The 18392-nt window shown below is 40.0% G+C and overlaps 1 protein-coding gene across 1 annotated transcript in view; it reads right to left on the bottom strand.

Annotated features, from left to right (window-relative positions):
- LOC140201650 (cysteine-rich motor neuron 1 protein-like) overlaps window positions 1-18392 on the bottom strand; it is a 256373-nt gene that overhangs the window by 36696 nt on the left and 201285 nt on the right. The window contains exon 5 of the mRNA XM_072266101.1: window positions 10729-10926. Within this exon, the coding sequence (XP_072122202.1) occupies window positions 10729-10926 (198 nt within the window). The remainder of the gene's footprint in view (window positions 1-10728; window positions 10927-18392) is intronic.

Here is an 18392-nt window from a genome sequence, read left to right on the forward strand (position 1 = left end):
AGCTTCTTTGCTTCAGGAGAACACATCCACCTTCCTTTGCATAATCTCATATGCATAATCCTCGATCTCTGGAACCTTTCTAATAGATTTTTTGCATCCTCTCTGGGACTTTTATGTCATCACTGAAGTGCCTTGACCAAAATTAGATTCAATTCTTTAGTTGTGGCCTAATTGGTACATTATGTAGGTTTAACACAGTTCCCCTGCATTTGTATCTTATTTTTTTTATAATTATGGAGACAGGGATCTTAAATAATTTTACAAATTCTCTCTCAATATTGCATACAATATAGTGTTGCAGCAGTAAGGACAAAGAAGCATTAACAAGAGCAACAAAAAGTTCCATTCACATGGCACTATGCATGTCCTAATATGCTGCAGGAGGAGACTATCAAGCAAAAAGCCACCAAAAGAGAAACATGAACAGCTGAGCAAGAGTTTCCTCAGTGCAAGATCTTACAGAGCTTTGAGAAAAGAGGTGGAGCTGTCCAGGATTTCATTGTTTTCAGAAGCAGTGACCCATTTCTGATTAAGTCTTATATCAGCTTCTTGGTATGTCACCAAACTTAACCCATAGGCTATGTTCCTTGTGCTTCACCACTCCATCAGATGGAGGTATGGCACGGCCTTTGGATTTGCTGTTTGTGTGGCCTGATGGGCACTCTTCTACTTTCCTGGTTCCTACAGTGCTTTAGGTAGACTTTAAAAGCAATCATTTGCAACACTTGGTTCTCACGCTCCTCGAGTACATTTTGTGGCCTTGGCTGTATTTATTGGTCTCTGCTACTAGTCACTATCAATTTGGACCCTAACTCTGTATATACTACTCCACCCCTGCACAACCACAATGCATCGTCTGAACCCTACCCCAAGAATATTTTACTTTCACAAATATTGCTGACAGGGGTATCACTACCATCTAAAGGCAGGGAATAGTTCAGCTCTGCCTCAGTTCTGATGGCACTGAGGGGGTCAGAGTTTTGTACTTTGCATAGTTCCAATACTTAATTTCCATTTCCCTGTTCATACAATCACAGAGTCATTGGGAGATACAGAATTTAAACAGGTCCTTCATCCCACCAAGTCCAAGCCATTTGTGAATCAATTCTATGCTAAACTACTTTCCCATAATTTCCTCCAACCCAAAACATTTACCTTTACATGAGGGCAATTTACTATGGCTGATTAAGCTACTAACCCCTGCATTTTTGGACTGTGGGTGAAAATTCATATAGTCACAGGGAGAATGTGTAAAATCCACACAAACAGCAATGGATGTTGGGGGTTAAACCCAACTGTACAGCAGCATTTCCACTAGCTACACCACGTTGCTGCTCAGTTCATGTAGTCTATATTCCCCAATTGCACCAGTGCCTTTGAAGACGATAGAGCTATTGTTGCGACTCCAGAAGGAACAGAACATGAGTACAGAAATTGTGTGGCAATATGACTCCAAGAGTCAGCTAATCAATGGTATGCAGCTGGGAATATGCAAAAATCTAATCTTGAGGATGTTCCAGTAAGAATCATCTATTATTACTGATGAGTTTGGATGATTAGAACATAGAACACTACAGCACAGGAATAGGTCACTTGGCCCAAAATGCTGTGCCAAACTAGCTAAAAAGTAGATCAAAAACACATAAAGACGAATTCCTCCTACTTACACAATGCCCATATCCATGTGCCCATCTAAACATCTCTTAAAAGCTACTTACGTATTTGCCTCCACCACCATACCAGGCAGCGCATTCCAGGCATCCACCACACTGAGTAAAAAACTTTCCCCTCACATCCTCTTTGAACCTTCCCCCTCTCACCTTCAATGCATGCCCTCTGGTATAAATATTTCTACCCTGGGAAACAGATAATCCCTGTCTATATCTATGTCTCTCATAATCTGATCAACGTCAATCAGATCTCCCATCAGCCTCCGCCCCTCCAAAGAAAAAAACCCAAGTTTGTCCAGTCTGTCATGATAGAACAGGCCCTCTAAACTAGGCAGCATCCTGGTAAACCTCTTCTGTATCCTCTTTAATGCCTCAAAATCCTTCTGTACACCTTCAGGAACTTCCTAACCAGCTTCCCCTCTGTACTCTTTCTACAAGAGTTTTTTCTTGATTTCTTATTCAGAATTAACCTTCCAATGGGAAATTAAAGTAATCTAATTCAGTTTAAAATTTGATAAATGAAATTGAAAGTTTATTCAGTCTGCTTGCTGTTAAGGTTTAGGATGAACATTAAAACAAATAAGTGTGGTGCATGGCCAAGTGGTTAGGGCATTGGACTAGACATCTGAAGGTCGTGAGTTCAAGCCCTAACCGAGGTAGCATGTTGTGTCTTTGAGCAAGGCACTTAACCACACAATGCTCCAGTCCACCCAGCTGAAAATGGGTACAGTACCGGCAAAACGCTGGGGGTTAACCTCGCGATAGACTGGCATCCTATCTGAGGGGGAGTCTTGTATTCTCAGTTGCTTCACACCATGGAAACTGGCATAAACACCAGCCTGATGAGCCTATAAGGCTCCGGACAGACTTTAACATTTTTAAAACAAAAAAGAGAAAGATAAAATAATAAAAATTCTGAATTTGAAAAGGACAAATTACTTGAAACTTGCAGAAGCTTAATTGATAACTGAGGGAAATTCAGAACAACATTGAGTGAACTGAAGACAAAATGCTGGAAAAATGCAGCAGGTCAGACAGCATCTATGGAAGCAGTAAAAGAACGTTTCAAGTCAAAAGACTGTGTCATAAGTGGGAACGAGATAAGACAAATTAGTTTAAAGTTGGAGAAAAGGTTGTGGAAAGATGGACAAAGGGCAGGTCAGGCCTGGACTGGGATAACCTGTTGTTGAAATCATCTGGTTGGTCAATTAATGAGGCAAGTCAGAGAAAGGAAACTAGTGTTTTTTTTGGTAAACAATTTAATAACAACCAATTTCCCCCGGGATCAATAAAGTATGACTATGACTATGCCTAAGAAGCTAAAACAAAGAATAAATATATTTTAAAGTGCTGTAAGGTGTTGTAATGTACAGTATAGGCAGATTAACAAAATGATTTTGGAAAGTTAAAGAGCAAGTTAACATGTGACCAGGAAAGGAGCAGGATATTTCCAATAGGCAAAGCAAGCATTAACACAAGGCTGAGGAAAGGATAGGATGAAGACGAGCCCCCAGGGAAAATTGAGATCCAAGAAACAGGAAAAGACAAAAAAAAACACAACTACAAGAGTTGAGACAAAAAATACAAAACTAGAGATAGAAAAAAAGACAAGGAATACTGACAAAACCAAATAATATCCAAAATGGAATGATGTTTACCTGCTCTGCAACAGGTTTAAGTAACCTAGTGAAAAATAACAGGGTGCATTTCAAAGTCCATTGCTAACTGCCATTCCAAAGCAAAGCAAATTAAATTTTCCCATTTAGGTATGATTTTGTTGAAGTGAACATCATTTGAATGAATCATATGAGGCCAGTAAAATATTTGCATTTTATTCAATAGGATTAACTCTTTATGAGGAAAAGTATGTGATTTTAATGATGTTAGTACCTGGCTCAACACCACAAAATGCAGTATGTCAAATATATCTTGGAAGAGTAGAATACTTGTGTTACACTGTACGCTTAGAGATTTATACTCCAATAAACCAGACTAATTTTTTATTTGCCATCTGATTAAACAACATCTAATCAATTTAATGCCTAATTAATTCTCTTCAGTTGGTCTGAACTGGTGTGAAGCACAGTATAGAGAAATAACCAATGACATTCCCTTTGTAGAACCAGGCTTGAGAAATAGGAGAGCTGGCAATGACAGCAGGAGTTCAAAATAGAGTTCATATATTTGGCATCAGAATTTAGGAAGAGACTGCTGTAGGTCAGGGAATTTCAGTTTCCATGCAGTCTCTGAATTAAATGATCACTTCTGAATATCTGCCTCTCATATCTAGAATAACTTGAAAAAGATAATTCAACCTATTGAACTGCTTTGAAGGCATGGTGAATGAGCAAGTGTTGAGCCTCTTATGAGTAATTTATTCATTGCTTCATCTGCAGTAACTGAAGTGCTTTTAGCTTGGCTGCTGTTTCATTCAATAGCTAACCTCAGTGAAGCTGAGTAACTCTCACTATAATTTAAACTGTACTCTTTGTAGAAGTTTAATACAGGATCCAGGTGGGGGAGATTAAACGGTACCTTTCTGTGGAATACGTAATACTTTGAACTGCTGTGAGCAAGTACTATCATTCTTTTGATATTCTGTGGGTAGTGAAGTGAAATTGTTCAAAGTGCTGTACATCTTGGGGGAAAATACATGATTAATCATTTATCACACCATGGCTAAGGCGTCAATTGCTTGCCACAATGTTTTGTGCTTTTTGTACTGATGTGTGAAAGCTGCTGGGTGTGTTTAAGTGACATCACTCGGGATCTAAGTGCACACCTTGTCACTCCTGCTACTTCCTGCTATTTATATGTGACTTGTGAATGGTGTGAATCTTGACTACAAGAGCAGGCTTAGAAACGTTCCAGAATTACATCCCACCCACTGCACTTCGCCAATAAGCTCATTGCTCATCTTTTTCTTAGTTCTGATGATGGGTCCCGGACCAGAAACGTTGACTGTTTCTCTTTCCACAGATGCTGAGCTTTTCCAGCATTTGCACTTCTTCTGATTTTCACTAACTGGATTGTCCAGCAGCGTAGATTACACTAGGATAATCCAGAGCAGGCTCCAAGCCTAGGCACATAATGAGACACTTAAATATGATAGAATTTCTAACCTTTGAATGACATATTATCTATTCATTTTTGAAAAGACAAAAATCACTTTGAATAATGCTGCACTTCACAACAATCCTCAAGTCCTTCTTCATCAGGGTTAAGTTCCTATGGCTCATTCCTGCCTCGGTCTCTGTCTCCAATGTCAATTGTCCTATCATCTGTTCAAGGAGTGCACTGCACATGCATCTACCAAACTAACCCCTTCAACAAATGGGCCCACAACTTATGCTTCAAAGTAGCCTCATTAAATAGCAGGGCAATGTGAAGGCAGTTTCACAAAACCAATCACAAGATTTGATTACAAGGCCTAGGATTGTTTATTCTAAGGTAGGCCCATCTTATTCCTTGATAGCACAACCCCCACCACCCCAGCTGCCCACAATACCTCACAGGTAAAGCTAGCACTGGTCCAACACCAAACCACCATCCCTTTCAACCACAGTTTTTACATATTGAAGAACTTCTGGACCTTCATCTTTAGAATATCCATAAAAAACAACAATACAGTAACCACGACAATATCAAGAAGGATACCTTTTGCCTAATAGCTTTCTGTTGAATTATTACTTCAGTAGTTTGGGCAATTATAAATTTCCTTGGAAGCAGTATAAAAACCTGTCAAATTTGATTATGTGTATAGAATTTCAAATCAACAAATTGTAGACATCAATCTGGCACATGTCGGTAATATTAAGAGAGCATATCTGGCTGGAAGTTGGTTAGTTTTCGGGAGAAGGGAAGGAAGGAAGTGCAGTGGATCAGTTACATCCTACATACACTGACTAAAGAATAGGAGGGATGGTTGCTAAAGAGTAAAACTCAAATCTCGTTTTGCTTCCTCAATTGAAAATAGCAAGGGGGTAGTGACAGAAAAGTCCCAGGAAGGAAAATGGTCATTTTCAATAGTATGCAAAACTGACCAGAAAAAAATTACCTGGGACTCTATGAACTACCTACATCAGACGCATCATGGCAAAATATGAATGCCAGATGGAAATTCTAATTTCATTATCTACATCGATAGAGCTTCTCCCACTAATAGCAATTCCTTAAAATAAATACCTCATCTTTCTGTCAACTAACCATGTGCTCTAACGGATCTCGGTATCAGTCAATAAAATGTCACTTCCACTGGCAGAGCCTAACTGCAACTAATATCACTCGGCAGCTTCTGACACTTGAGTCAACCCCACAGGAAGCTCTGAAGGTCACATAGAGACGTGCATTTGAACCCCAAACAGTATGCATATTATTGTTTGAGAATCTTTTCCTGTAAACTTCAAAGAAACCAATATGATGTTACACCATTCAAGAAATATCATTGCTCAAAATTAAAATGCAACAACAGATGTAAAATTAGGATGCTCTATCATTTATCTTAATATACTTTTAATCTTCTGGTAGAAACATTGTCACCAAAATGATTTTGAGAATATTTCAGCATTTTAAGAATATTTTGAGCTCGGGAGGATGAGAGTTGTGATCACTAATCTGGTGCCAGGAGACAGAAAAACACTTTGCAATTCAGAATCAGCATCAATCTCATAATCACCATTTTCAAGCACATACAGTAACTCCCCCATGGCAACAAGCTGCTTCTTGCAAGAGGCATCCTTTAATGACATCTTAAAATAATACTGACAATTTAAACCAAGGCCATTTTTCAGTGTAGAGAAAACACATCTAACTGATTACACTTAGATCCATTTTGTGAACCAATAAAGAAAAGACAGTGAATAACAAGCAGGGACAAGAACATTCACTCATTCCCTTTGCTGCTTTTAAATCTAGATTCCTAAAGATAACTTTATGTACCATTCAGTATTCAGGAGAAACAGCATTTGATTTTTTTATTGAAGCATGGACTTCATGTGGGCTCATCTTCAATAGCAGTCCTTAAGAGAGAATTGATAAACAGGGAAACGAAGGATATGGGAACCATGCTCAGCTCTGCTATTCTTCAAAAAAGTCAGCACATGCTCAGCAGGTCAGGTGGTCTTGTTATAAGCTCTACAACAATTCTGCAATAGTTAGTAGATACTATATGACCTTTAAAGGTCAGAAAATAAAACTCCATAGAAAAAAACACAAATATTTCTCTGGGGACTTTAAGAATTAATTGTAATTATGATAAAATCAGAAAGTTCACAAGACCCAGCCGCATCTGTGGGAAGGGAACAAGCTTCTTTTGTCATTTTTTTCAGTTCTGACAAAAGGTCTCCAATATGAAATGTTAATTTTCTTTCTATTCCTACTGATGCTACCTGACCTTCTGGTATTTCAGAATTTCTGATTTTGTTTCAGATAGCCAGCTTATGCAGTTAAAAAAATTGAATTGTAGTTATGATTTCATCTGAAAAACAGACAATGTTTGTTTTTACTCTTTCTCTACCATCGGTGTTGACAATGGATAATTTATTTTGGCCCAAATCTGCACATTACAAAGGCAATAATCTATCTGCTGCATGGTCTGTTAGCTAATTCAAAAAACATTGAATTGGATACTGCAGAAAATGCATTAATGCTACACTTCCTCCCTTTCCTGTCGGCTGCATTAAAGATGTTAGTTGTTGCTCATTCTGGGAGTATTCTCGCCTCTGATGAATCAGATCTGGAGATTTGATCACAATAATCTTAGCTGACACTCCAACACAACTAAGGAAGTTCTGCATTTCAGGAGGCACTATGCCTTGAATCAGATTTCAAACTGAGATACCCATCTCCCCTTGGAAGGGATGCAAGGGCCCATAGTAAGCGGTAAGATAAAACCTTGAGTTCCTGAAAATCAGAAATTAAAGCAAAAGATTCTAGGAACACTGAACATAACCTCTGGAAAGTGAAACTGTTTACAACACAGGTCAAAGAGCCTTCACCAAATTCAAGAATATTGTTTCAATGAAATTTATTTGCATTATCTCTGGTGTTTTGATCAACATTTGAGTCTCAAATATCACTAAAAGAATCCATCTGTTCATGATCACAGTACTGTTTGAATGCCATGTACAAATTGGCTGCACATTTCCTACATTGTAACAGTAATTACACTTGACTACGCAATTGTTGCACATTCTTCATATTAATTAAGGTATTTATATAAATGCAACAGTGCCTTACTTTCTTGGTTGCACAAAAGCTGGTAGCTTATCTTGTTTTACCAAATTCTACAAGCACAGAAGGAACTAATTCTAAATCACAAACATCAACCCGTAAGCACAAGAACTAAACAGTTCTTCAGCCAAAACTGCATACAATGAACAAGATCTGTGAGCAATGCCATTTAGTCACTGAAAACACGCTAGGAATAGGAACACTTGTCATGATTGAAATGATACTGCAGCTATTTCCGCTGGAACAGTGAAGGTCAAGTGGAGATTTTAAATAAAATTGAAGGCTCCAATGGAGCAAATAGAAAGGGTCACTGGTTTTGAGTAACATACTAGTGAAGAGGGTCATCAACTTAAAATTGTCATGAGCAGATGTGCAAGAAAAGATATATTATGAAAAAAATATTTGGAATACTGGATATTTTCCCTCAGGGAATGGTTGAGGTAGTGATATTGGAGTAAACATTTCAAACACAGCAAGAAAGCATAGTTTATGGAGAGAATGGATTGGTGTATTTCATTTGAATGGCTCTAAATAGCACTATTCCAGTATAATGGACTAAATGACTTCACATCAGAAATGCATTGCCAATGTGCCTTCAACAAGCAATGTGATAATGACCAGATAGTCAACTTTAGTGATGTTCTTCGAGGGATAAATAAGTGCCAGTGGACCAGGAGTAATGCAACAACTCTTTTTTTTTCTGGAATATGAGGCTCTCAACTTGGCTTCTCTTTCTGCAGATGCTACCTGAATTGTTGAGCAGCAATATGGTTTTATATAGAATTTTACCCCTCATCACACAGAAATATAAACTTCACAGTCAGGCATTTCTCTGTTGTATCTAGTGCTTCTTCTGCTTCAAGACAATCAGTAATTTTGCCTGTAGAAAATCAGTTTCCAAAAACTGCGCATTCTCTTGTGGAAGTTCAGTTTTATGTCTGAGAAATAATGTTTGATGGATTTAGAAGACGGCAAACATGGCTCTTCCCAAAGAGATCTATAACCTTCGTAAGATCTTATTGTAAATGTATTGTAGTTCACACGAATTTAGATCAGCACATTAGATTACCACCAAAATATTATCTCTGATGCACTTGGTTGAATTCTGTCAGCTGTGGCCAGCAGTCCCAAAGAGAACCACTAGTACTCAGCTTGAATGGAAGCCCCAGATTTACACATCTGTACTGAGAGTGTAATCGGGGCTGGGTTTTCACAGACCACACAAGGTCTAGCTGCTAAATGAACTTTGCTACTTGCAGAATCATCTCTCTGCATTTAGCTCACTCAAAGATGGGTATTCTGTACATATCATAGGCAGTGATTCTAGGTGGAAGGTCGATACAGCAAGATCTGGCATAGTTACTACATCTACGGAAAAACATGTGCAGTATCCACCATTAAAAATCTTTTACACTCTGAGAATATTATGTTTAAACCTCCAATATAAAGTGAAACTGTAGATTCACATTGAACTGAAAATCAATTGTCCAAGAACAAAATGTATCCTATAATGCATCATGTCATGGTGATGTGTGCAGAATGGAATAACTCATTTAGCCTTTATGGTCAATTGATTTGCTCCATTGTTTTTAAAATGAAAGTGTCGTGTTTTCACTTGGGTGGATATTTATTCAAAGTGATGAAAAATTACTATCCTGGCATAATTTTCATTTAGATGAAGATGCAATCTCTTTTATCTCTTGATAATAATTCACCAAATATTATTGAAGTTCATTCATCTCTCTAAGAAAAACACTAACGATAATAGGATGTTATGCTTTCTTAAGGCCTTGAGCTTTTTTAAAATCCACAAATCAGTGAACGTAATCTTTAAAACAAAAATATCTCCATTCAGTTTTTCTTCACTGTTGAGTACATTCACTAAATTGAACACACTCGATCTAAAACATAGAGAGGATAAATGGGACACAAGGTTACTCTCCGAAAGCAGAGGACAATTTACTCAGATAACAATTCCAAGTACTTTTACAGTAAACCCTTCTTGGAATTTCACCCACCTCAGCTGAGGGTCTCCGTTGAAAGAGAAGCCAAGCCTAATTAATAAATGCATTCTAAGCCTGACCAATTGCATTCTATATCCTGGACCAATAAAAAACTGGATGAAATCCAGTATTGGCTAGTGTTAGTTTCAGGAGCAGTCTGCTGCAATTTGCCTACCACCACCATAGGTCTACAGCAGATGTAATTCTACTGGCTCTCCGCAATGCTTTGGAGCACCTAGACAACAGCAAAACATATGCCAGGCCTCTATTTGTCAACTACAGCTCAGCATCCACCAACATCATCCCTTCAGTATTAACCACCAAGCCTCTAAACCTGGGCCCCTGTAAACCTCCCTCTGCAACTGGATCCTGGACTTGCTCATCAAAAGTACAATAGATCAACAAATGATGTTATGACAGTTTGAAGGCAGCGACCCTCATAGCATTTAAAAACTACCCTGCTAAGCAGTTTAAAAGGCATAACCTGCAGGGCTAACAGACGGGATCTGGGAAGTGAGTAGAACTTGAAGTCATTTTCTCAATTGTCAGAAGCAAGATGAAGTCCATGGCCTCATTCTGTGCAATGGACTTGTATTACTACAGTACCTAGTCTAATGGTATATTCCAGTTGGTGTTTCACCACTTCCAAACATTTAGCAGCATGGAGAAGCTTGCTTTGCATCCTGGCTTGCTGCTTTCCAGAATACATCAATGCGAGTGGCTGCTCAGTCATCTTTATGACATAATATTGCTAATTTTCAGAGAAGCGGAAAAGGACAAACACATTTCACAAAGATTGCAAATTGCCCACCTTTCAGTCTTACCTTCACAGAAAGGGCAGCACTCCCCTGGTATTTTGACTGGATTCTGACATGTCTGCTTGCAAGCCATAGCTACGCAGTGATGTTCCCCATTGACGCACTGGCAGAAAGTACAGTCATCTTCTCGCCAGTGATCACCGTGTGCTCGAATCTGAGCTCTTGCCAAACAGCCCAAGCCACCAATGGCTGGAAAAACGGGGTCTGCACAGGAGAGAGTTAAAGTGGTTGAATAGGGTTAGATGGTATGAGTGGTACATCAGAGTAAAAAAAATAGTCATTGCAAAAATACTCTGGATGCTGTTTGAAGAGAAGAAGTATTGGGCTTCTCCAATGGGAAAAACTACATTTCACTGCTTTCTAGAAAATCACTTCAGAATAGAGCAAAAAATTGCTGCAACTACCCATATAAACAAAAATTTCAAGATTTTAGGAAAACATCAGTCAGAATCAAAATCAGAAGCAGATTTATTATCACTGTCTTATGTTATATGAAATGTGCTGTTTTGCAACAACTGTACAATGCAAAGACATAAAATTAATATAAAGAACAAAATAAATATTACAAAACAAAATATTGAGGTAAGTTTCATGAGTTGATGGACTGTTCAGAAATCTGACGGCAGAAAGAGAAGAAGCTGTTTCCCAAAGCATTGAGTGTGGGTTCTCAGGCTCCTGTAGTTCTTTTCTGATAGTAGTAATGAGAGGAGGCATGTCCCGGTGGTGAGAGTCCCTAAATGGTGGATGCTGCCTTCTTGAGAAACTGTCTCCTTAAGACATCCTTGATAGTGTGGAGGGTTATGCTCGTGATGGAGCTACAACTCTTTGCTGCTTTTTCCAATTCTGTGCATTGTGGCCTCCACATCAGAAGGTGATGCAACCAGTAAGAATGCACACCCATAGAAATTTACAAGAGTCTTTGGTGACATACCAAATGTCATCAAGCTCCTAATGAAGTGGAGCTGCTACTGTATCTTCTTTGTGATTGCATCAATGTGCTGAGCGCAGGATGGGTCCTCAGAGATGTTGGTACCCAGGAACTTAAAGCTGCTCACCCTTCTCACCACCGAGCCATCAATGAGGACTAGTGTTCTCCTGACTTCCCCTTTCCTGAAGTCTACGATCAATTTCTTGGTCTTGGTCTGATGTTGAGTGCAACTACTGAACTCAGCTATCTCACTCCTATATGCCTCAGCACCATCTGAAATTTCAATAACAATGGCAGTGTCATCTGCATACTTATAGATGGCCTTTGAGCTGCTCTTAGCCACACAGTCATGTAGAGTGAGTACAGCAGTGGGCCTAAGCATGAATCCACGAGGTCTGCTGTGTTGATGATCAGGAGATGTGGTTAACAATCTGTACTGACTATAGCCTTCCCATAAGGAAGTTAAGATCCATTTGCAGAGAGAAGTGCAGAATTCCAGGTTTAGAAACTTGGTGATTAATACTGAGGGAATAATGATATTGAATGCAGAACTGTAATCTATTAACAATGGCCGGATGAAAGTTTTGCTGTTGTCTAGGTGCCCCAAAGCAGAGTGGAGAGTCAGTAAGATTGTGTCCACTGTAGACCTGTTGTGACGGTAGGCAACCTACAATGAGTACAGGTAGCAAGATGATTTGGGGTTATTTGTATGTGTGCACAAAACATGCTGGAAGCTGTTTACTGCTGGTTCTCAACAGTGCAAAATTTGCAGCAGTGGAACAGCGGTCCACATGAAGAATATGTACCAGGCCAGACAACGTGCAGACAGTTTTTCACTCATTAAGAGCAGAGAATGGTCATGTGGGATTCAAGTACGTGGTATCTTCACAAAGAAGAGATCCGAGCAACACACACAAAATGCTGGTGGTACTCAGCAGGCCAGGCAGTATCTATGGAAAAAAGTATAGCTGATGCTTTTGAGACCATGGTCCGAAACGTCGACTGTACTTTTTTCCATAGATGCTGCCTGGCCTGCTGAGTTCTTCCAGCATTTTGTGTGCATTGATGTGCTACTATAATTAGCTTTCTTTGTGTTGTGGTACAGTATTCTAAATTAAAAAAAGAGAATTGTTCTACAGCATTTCTGGCAGTGTTTCACAGCTTTGACACATGGCTAAATTGGACCGTGTGGTTTGATCAGCTTCGGAATATTTTCTTCAGCAATTTTTTTGAATGGGGCTTTTGGGCAGCCTGCCAAAGGTGTAGTTTCAGGTCTACCATCTTTCATCAGAACTGCATAGTTTTATATATGTAAGATTTTTCACTTCCAGGGGCAGGATGGGATGTGGTCAGTGGGTGCAGTGGTGATAAGGACAACATGGTGTGCCTATGTTAGGGCGGATAGCAGGGATGATTTGACATAGAAAAAGATGGCACTTAGAGTCAAAGGAACATTCTGACATGGCAACGAAACAAGAAAGGATGGAGAGGAAGTGGGAGTGTGCAGAGCAGACTGATTCCAAACTTCTGCTCTGCGAGAGTCTTGGAGCATGCGTTGAGAGCGGAAATTGTCAACTCAATGTTGAGCTCATAGAGTGCTCATTTGAAAGGGTGGAGGGAAGGGTGTAGATGTTTCTTCTGAAGCTTCCTTTCAGTTTCATTAGAATAGGAGGACCATGATGCAGAGATTATAATGGCCCAGAGAACTGAAGAGCCCAGTTGTCAGAAGCACAAAGTCAATTTTTCAACTGGAAGCAAATAGATCAGTCAGGCTGCACTTGAACTTCCCAATGCACAGGAGAGCATATTGCAAGCAGCAAATCCCATGGTCTGGAATTTCTATGGGACTATGTCCACTCTTCCTTGACTAATCCCCCAGTTAGATGGAACAGGGGTGCTCGGTTCAACTTTACTTGAAACCTCCCTCACAACCGTGCCATGCAATTGGATTTGATGCAAGTGCAAGTTCAGAGGGTAGGTTTCTGAAAACAATGGTTGAGAAGCTTCAGAGGTTCACTTGGATCATTGGCTTCGTAAAGAAGCCAGCCGAACAACCCAGGGGACTGACAGTGACCATCAGATTGCCTACTGTCACAACAGGTCCACAGCCGATGTCATTTTGTTGGCTCTTCATTCAACTCTGGAGCACCTGGACAGTGAAGATACATCAGAATGTCCTTCATTGACTACAGCTCAGTATTCAATACTGTTACCTCCTCAAAACTAATCAATTAGCTTTAAGACTGAGACCTCAATACCTCCTTGTGCAACCGTATTCTCACCTTGCAGATCCCAGTCAGTTCGGATTGGCAACAACATCTCCCCCTCAATCTCTATCAGCACAGGTGCATCATAAAACTGTGTCCTTAGTCCCCTGCTCTACTCGCTTTGCACTTATGACTGTGAGGCTAAGCACAGCTCCAATGCCATAGTTATGTTTGCTGATGACACCACTACTGTAGGCCAAATCAAAGATGGTGACAGATCAGCATATAGGAAGGAGATTGAAAATCTGGCTGGGTGGTGCCACAACAACAACCTCTCACTCAATCTCAGCAAGACCAAGGAGCAGATTATTGACTTTAGGAGGAGAAAACCAGAGGTCCATGAGCCAGTGATCAGAGGTGGAGTGGGTCAGCGACTTTACATTCTTCAGCTTTATTATTTCAGAGTCTCTGTCCTGCATCCAGCACACATGCCATTACAAAGAAAGCATGGCAGTGCCTCTACAGTGTTAGAAGCTTAAAATGATTTGGCATGTTATCTAAAACCTTGACAAACTTCTATAGATGTGTGGTGGAGATCACATTGACTGGCTGTATCACTTGAATAGAAAAGCATACAAAAATGAGCGGATATGGCACAGTCCATCACAGGTAAAGTCCTCCCCACCAATGAGCACATCTACACCGAGCACTGTTGCAGGAAAGAAGCATCTATCATCAAGGACCCCCGCAATCCAGGCCATACTCTCTTTTTGCTGCTGCTACCAAGAAGAAGGTAAAGAGCTGCAGGACTCACAGCACCAGGTTCAGGAACAGCTATTACTTCTCAACCATCAGGCTCTTGAATCCAAGGGGATAACTTCACCCAACTTCACTCACACCATCGCTGAACCGTTCCCACAACCTATGGACTCATTTTCAAGCATAATTCATCTCATGTTCTTGACAGTTACTGCTTGCTTATTTGTTTATTTATTATTTCTCTTTTTTTTCTTTCTTTTCTGTCTGTATTTACATGGCTTGTTGTCTTTTGCACACTGGTTGTTTGTCCGTCCTGTTGGGTGCAGTCTTTCATCAATTCTATTCTGTTTCTTGTACTTACTGCAAATGCCCGCAAGAAAATGAATCTCAGGGTTGTATATGGTGACATACACGTACTTTGATAATAAATTTACTTCAAATGCTATACAAAAGCATAAAATTTTAAAACTTACACAGGCTTGGTAAACCTTCCAAATGAATTACTAGCATCCTATCAAATTATTTGGGCCAAAGTACGGTACCTGTATTTGAAACTATGTGTATTCAGGTTTTACTTTGAAGTAGCACTGGGGGCTCTTGACTGTGTTGTATGGAGGTGAAAAGTTACGTGCTGCAGACTGGTGTGTTGGAAATTGAGGATCAGGGGAAGTGAAGGGGCAAGGCAGAAGTGTGAGAATGGGGTTGCATGTGGCCAAAGGCCCGGTAAAGTGATGAGGAAAAGAGAATAAATATTAGAAGCACTGGAGAGCAAGGTGTTCGATGCAATAGAAAGGCAGTAACTGGATGAAAGGAAGTGAGTTCCTACAGGCAGCCAGATGAAAGAAAGTGCAATCAGTAACTTTAATGAAAATATCTACGATGCCATGTTCACTGAGTTTGGTTTAAAAAAAAATCAGTCCTATATTTCATAAATGTTCTCCATAAGACCATAAGACATAGGAACAGAATAAGGCCACCTGGCCTATTGAGTCTGCTCCGCCATTCAATCATGGCTGATCCTTTATTTCTATCTCCTCCTCAGCCCAGTCCCCGGCCTTCTCCCTGTAACCTTTGATGCCACGTCCTATCAATCTCTGCCTTAAGTATGCCCAACGAACCGGCCTCCACAGCTGCATGTGGCAACAAATTCCACAAATTCACCACCCTTTGGCTAAAGAATATTCTCCAAGTTGTTTCTCTGCAAAGCCTGCAAAATTACTTTTTTTCCCTTTCTGGTTGTAGAATTCTGAAATGTCTGCAGTTATGGATTTGCACATATACTTCTCTAATTCATATTACTTCTTAGAATAAAACCAAGCAGTAACTCAGCTTCCTCCAGCATCTTATGTGTGCTGCACTAGATTTCCAGCATCAGTACCTGCATCTGCAGAATCTCCTGGGTTTACCAATATTTCGCTTCTTTTGCTTTTCTCACAGAAATATGGCATTTCTTGCTGTTATGCTTATTGTAAATGAAACGAAGCAGCACTAACATTTCTTTGTGGTAGCCGAATCAGTCACACTGCTTGTGAGTTCAGAAAGGGACCAGTTCAGCATCAGAGCATCAGCCCATTTTATCATTCCTTTGGGAAAGTTTGTCATTACTATCTTCTTTCTAATGGATTTTGTAAGGCTGAATACAGAGCTTAAAGGTTAGTCCATGCTTGTTCATGGAAAGAAAATTAAGTTGTTTTTGATAAGACATGTTATACTTCTATAAGAGAATATTCATGTATACAAATAAGAAACTGAACTGTAAACTCATCCATACAATTTCATGTACTGCTGTGTGCATCAACCTAGACCCAGTGGCCAAACATTTTAATTCCGATTTCCATTCCCATTCCGACATGTCGGTCCCGATCTCCTCTTGTGCCTAGGTGTGGAGGAGCAACATCTTATATTCCGCCTGAGTAGCCTCCAACCTGGTGGCCTGAATATCAATTTCTCCTTCCGGTTAAAAACATTCCCTTCCCCTCCCCTTTTCTTTTATTCCCCATTCTGGCCTCTTACCTCTTCTCACCTGCCTATCTGTCTATCACCCCCCCAGGTCCCCTCCTCCTTCCCTTTCTCCCGTGGTTCACTCGCATCTCCTATCAGATTCCTTTTTCTCCAGCCATTTATATTTCCTACCCACCTGGCTTCACCTATCACTTTCTAGCTATCCTCCTTCCCCTCCCCCTAGTGTTTTATTCTGGCATATTCCCCCTTACTTCCCAGTACTGAAGAAGGGTCTCGGTATGAAACGACGACAGCTTATTCATTTCCATAGATGCTGCCTGACATGCTGAGTTCCTCCAGCACTTTGTGTTTGTTACCCTAGACTCAAACTTTCTCCTATCATTTTCCACATCTACTTACCCAAGATGTACACACATCCTTCTCCTTAAATCTTTAAGAAACAAATCCATTGATCATTCCCACTAGCTCTCAGTGCTTTGCCTTTAACTCATTTCCATTCTCACCAAATCAATTTCACACATCAGGTTACATGCACATTACGATGCTCATGGCTCTATTCTTTATTGCAGACAACATCACAAAGAAAGAAAGAGGTGGAGGATTGCATCTGCAATTATGCAGCTACAAATTAGATGAGACAGCAATGAAGGTTGATAGTGTTTCATTGACCTTGGGAATGAAGTTGAAGACATCCCAGCAACACAACTAAACGTCCATCATTCACATCATATACCAGTCAAGAAGACACAACTTCAACTGTGTGAAGTATAACCATTGTCAAGCATAGTTCACTATACTCTACATTCAAGTTTGGATTCATTTATTTATCACATGTACATTGAAACATACAGTGCAATGTGTTGTTTGTGTTAACAACCACTAAGATTACAGTGGGGACAGTCCACAAGTGTTGCTATGCATTCTGGCCCCAACACGTCCACCATGTTTGCAGAATAACATAAGCAACAGCAGCAACAACAGCAGAACAACAAAACAACAACAGCAAAGCAAGTCCAGTTCCTTCCTCACACCAGACATCAACATATCCACACACATAGTCAATCCTTCAACTCCAATACCAGCTGTCCAACCACCAATGGACTCGTGACTTGCAGACATTGCAGAAGCCTTTGACTTCCCCCGTGGACTCACAGGCTCAGGGCTTTGAACATCAGGTCTTGAATTCCGGACTTCTGATTGACTTCTTCTCATTATGGCCACCAGGAAGAAGGCACAGGAGCCTCAGGACTCACACCACCAGGTTCAGGAACATTTATTAATCCTCATCCATCAGGCTCTTGAACCAGTTAGGATAACTTCACTTGCCCCATCACTGAACAGTTCCCACAACCTATGGACTCACTTTCAAGGATTCTTCATCTTATGTTCTTGATATTTATTGCTTATTTATTTATTATTATTTCTTCTTTTTCTATTTTGTATTTGCACAGTTTGTTATCTTTTGCACACTGGTTGACCTCCCTGTTGGGTTTGGACATTCATTCATTCTATTATGGCTATTGGATTTATTGAGCATACCTGTAAAAAAATGAATTATAGGGTTGTATATGATGACATACAAGTAATTTACTTTGAACTTTGACCTTTGGGGTTCAATCCTCAGTAGTGTTTCTAGAACTCACTGATGACAAAGAACGAGGATCTTGAATAAAAACACCGAACTCCAAATTCTCTGATGACTGGGACCCCGAACACTTGGCCTCAAACTTTGGTCTCTCCTATTCATGTGCCTAGGGAGTTACCGGCCATCATACCTCTTGCCATCATGGAACTCCAATCCCAAAACCCACTGA

The sequence above is a fragment of the Mobula birostris genome, chromosome 1 (genome assembly GCF_030028105.1).
Source record: "Mobula birostris isolate sMobBir1 chromosome 1, sMobBir1.hap1, whole genome shotgun sequence".
Lineage (NCBI taxonomy): Eukaryota > Metazoa > Chordata > Chondrichthyes > Myliobatiformes > Myliobatidae > Mobula > Mobula birostris.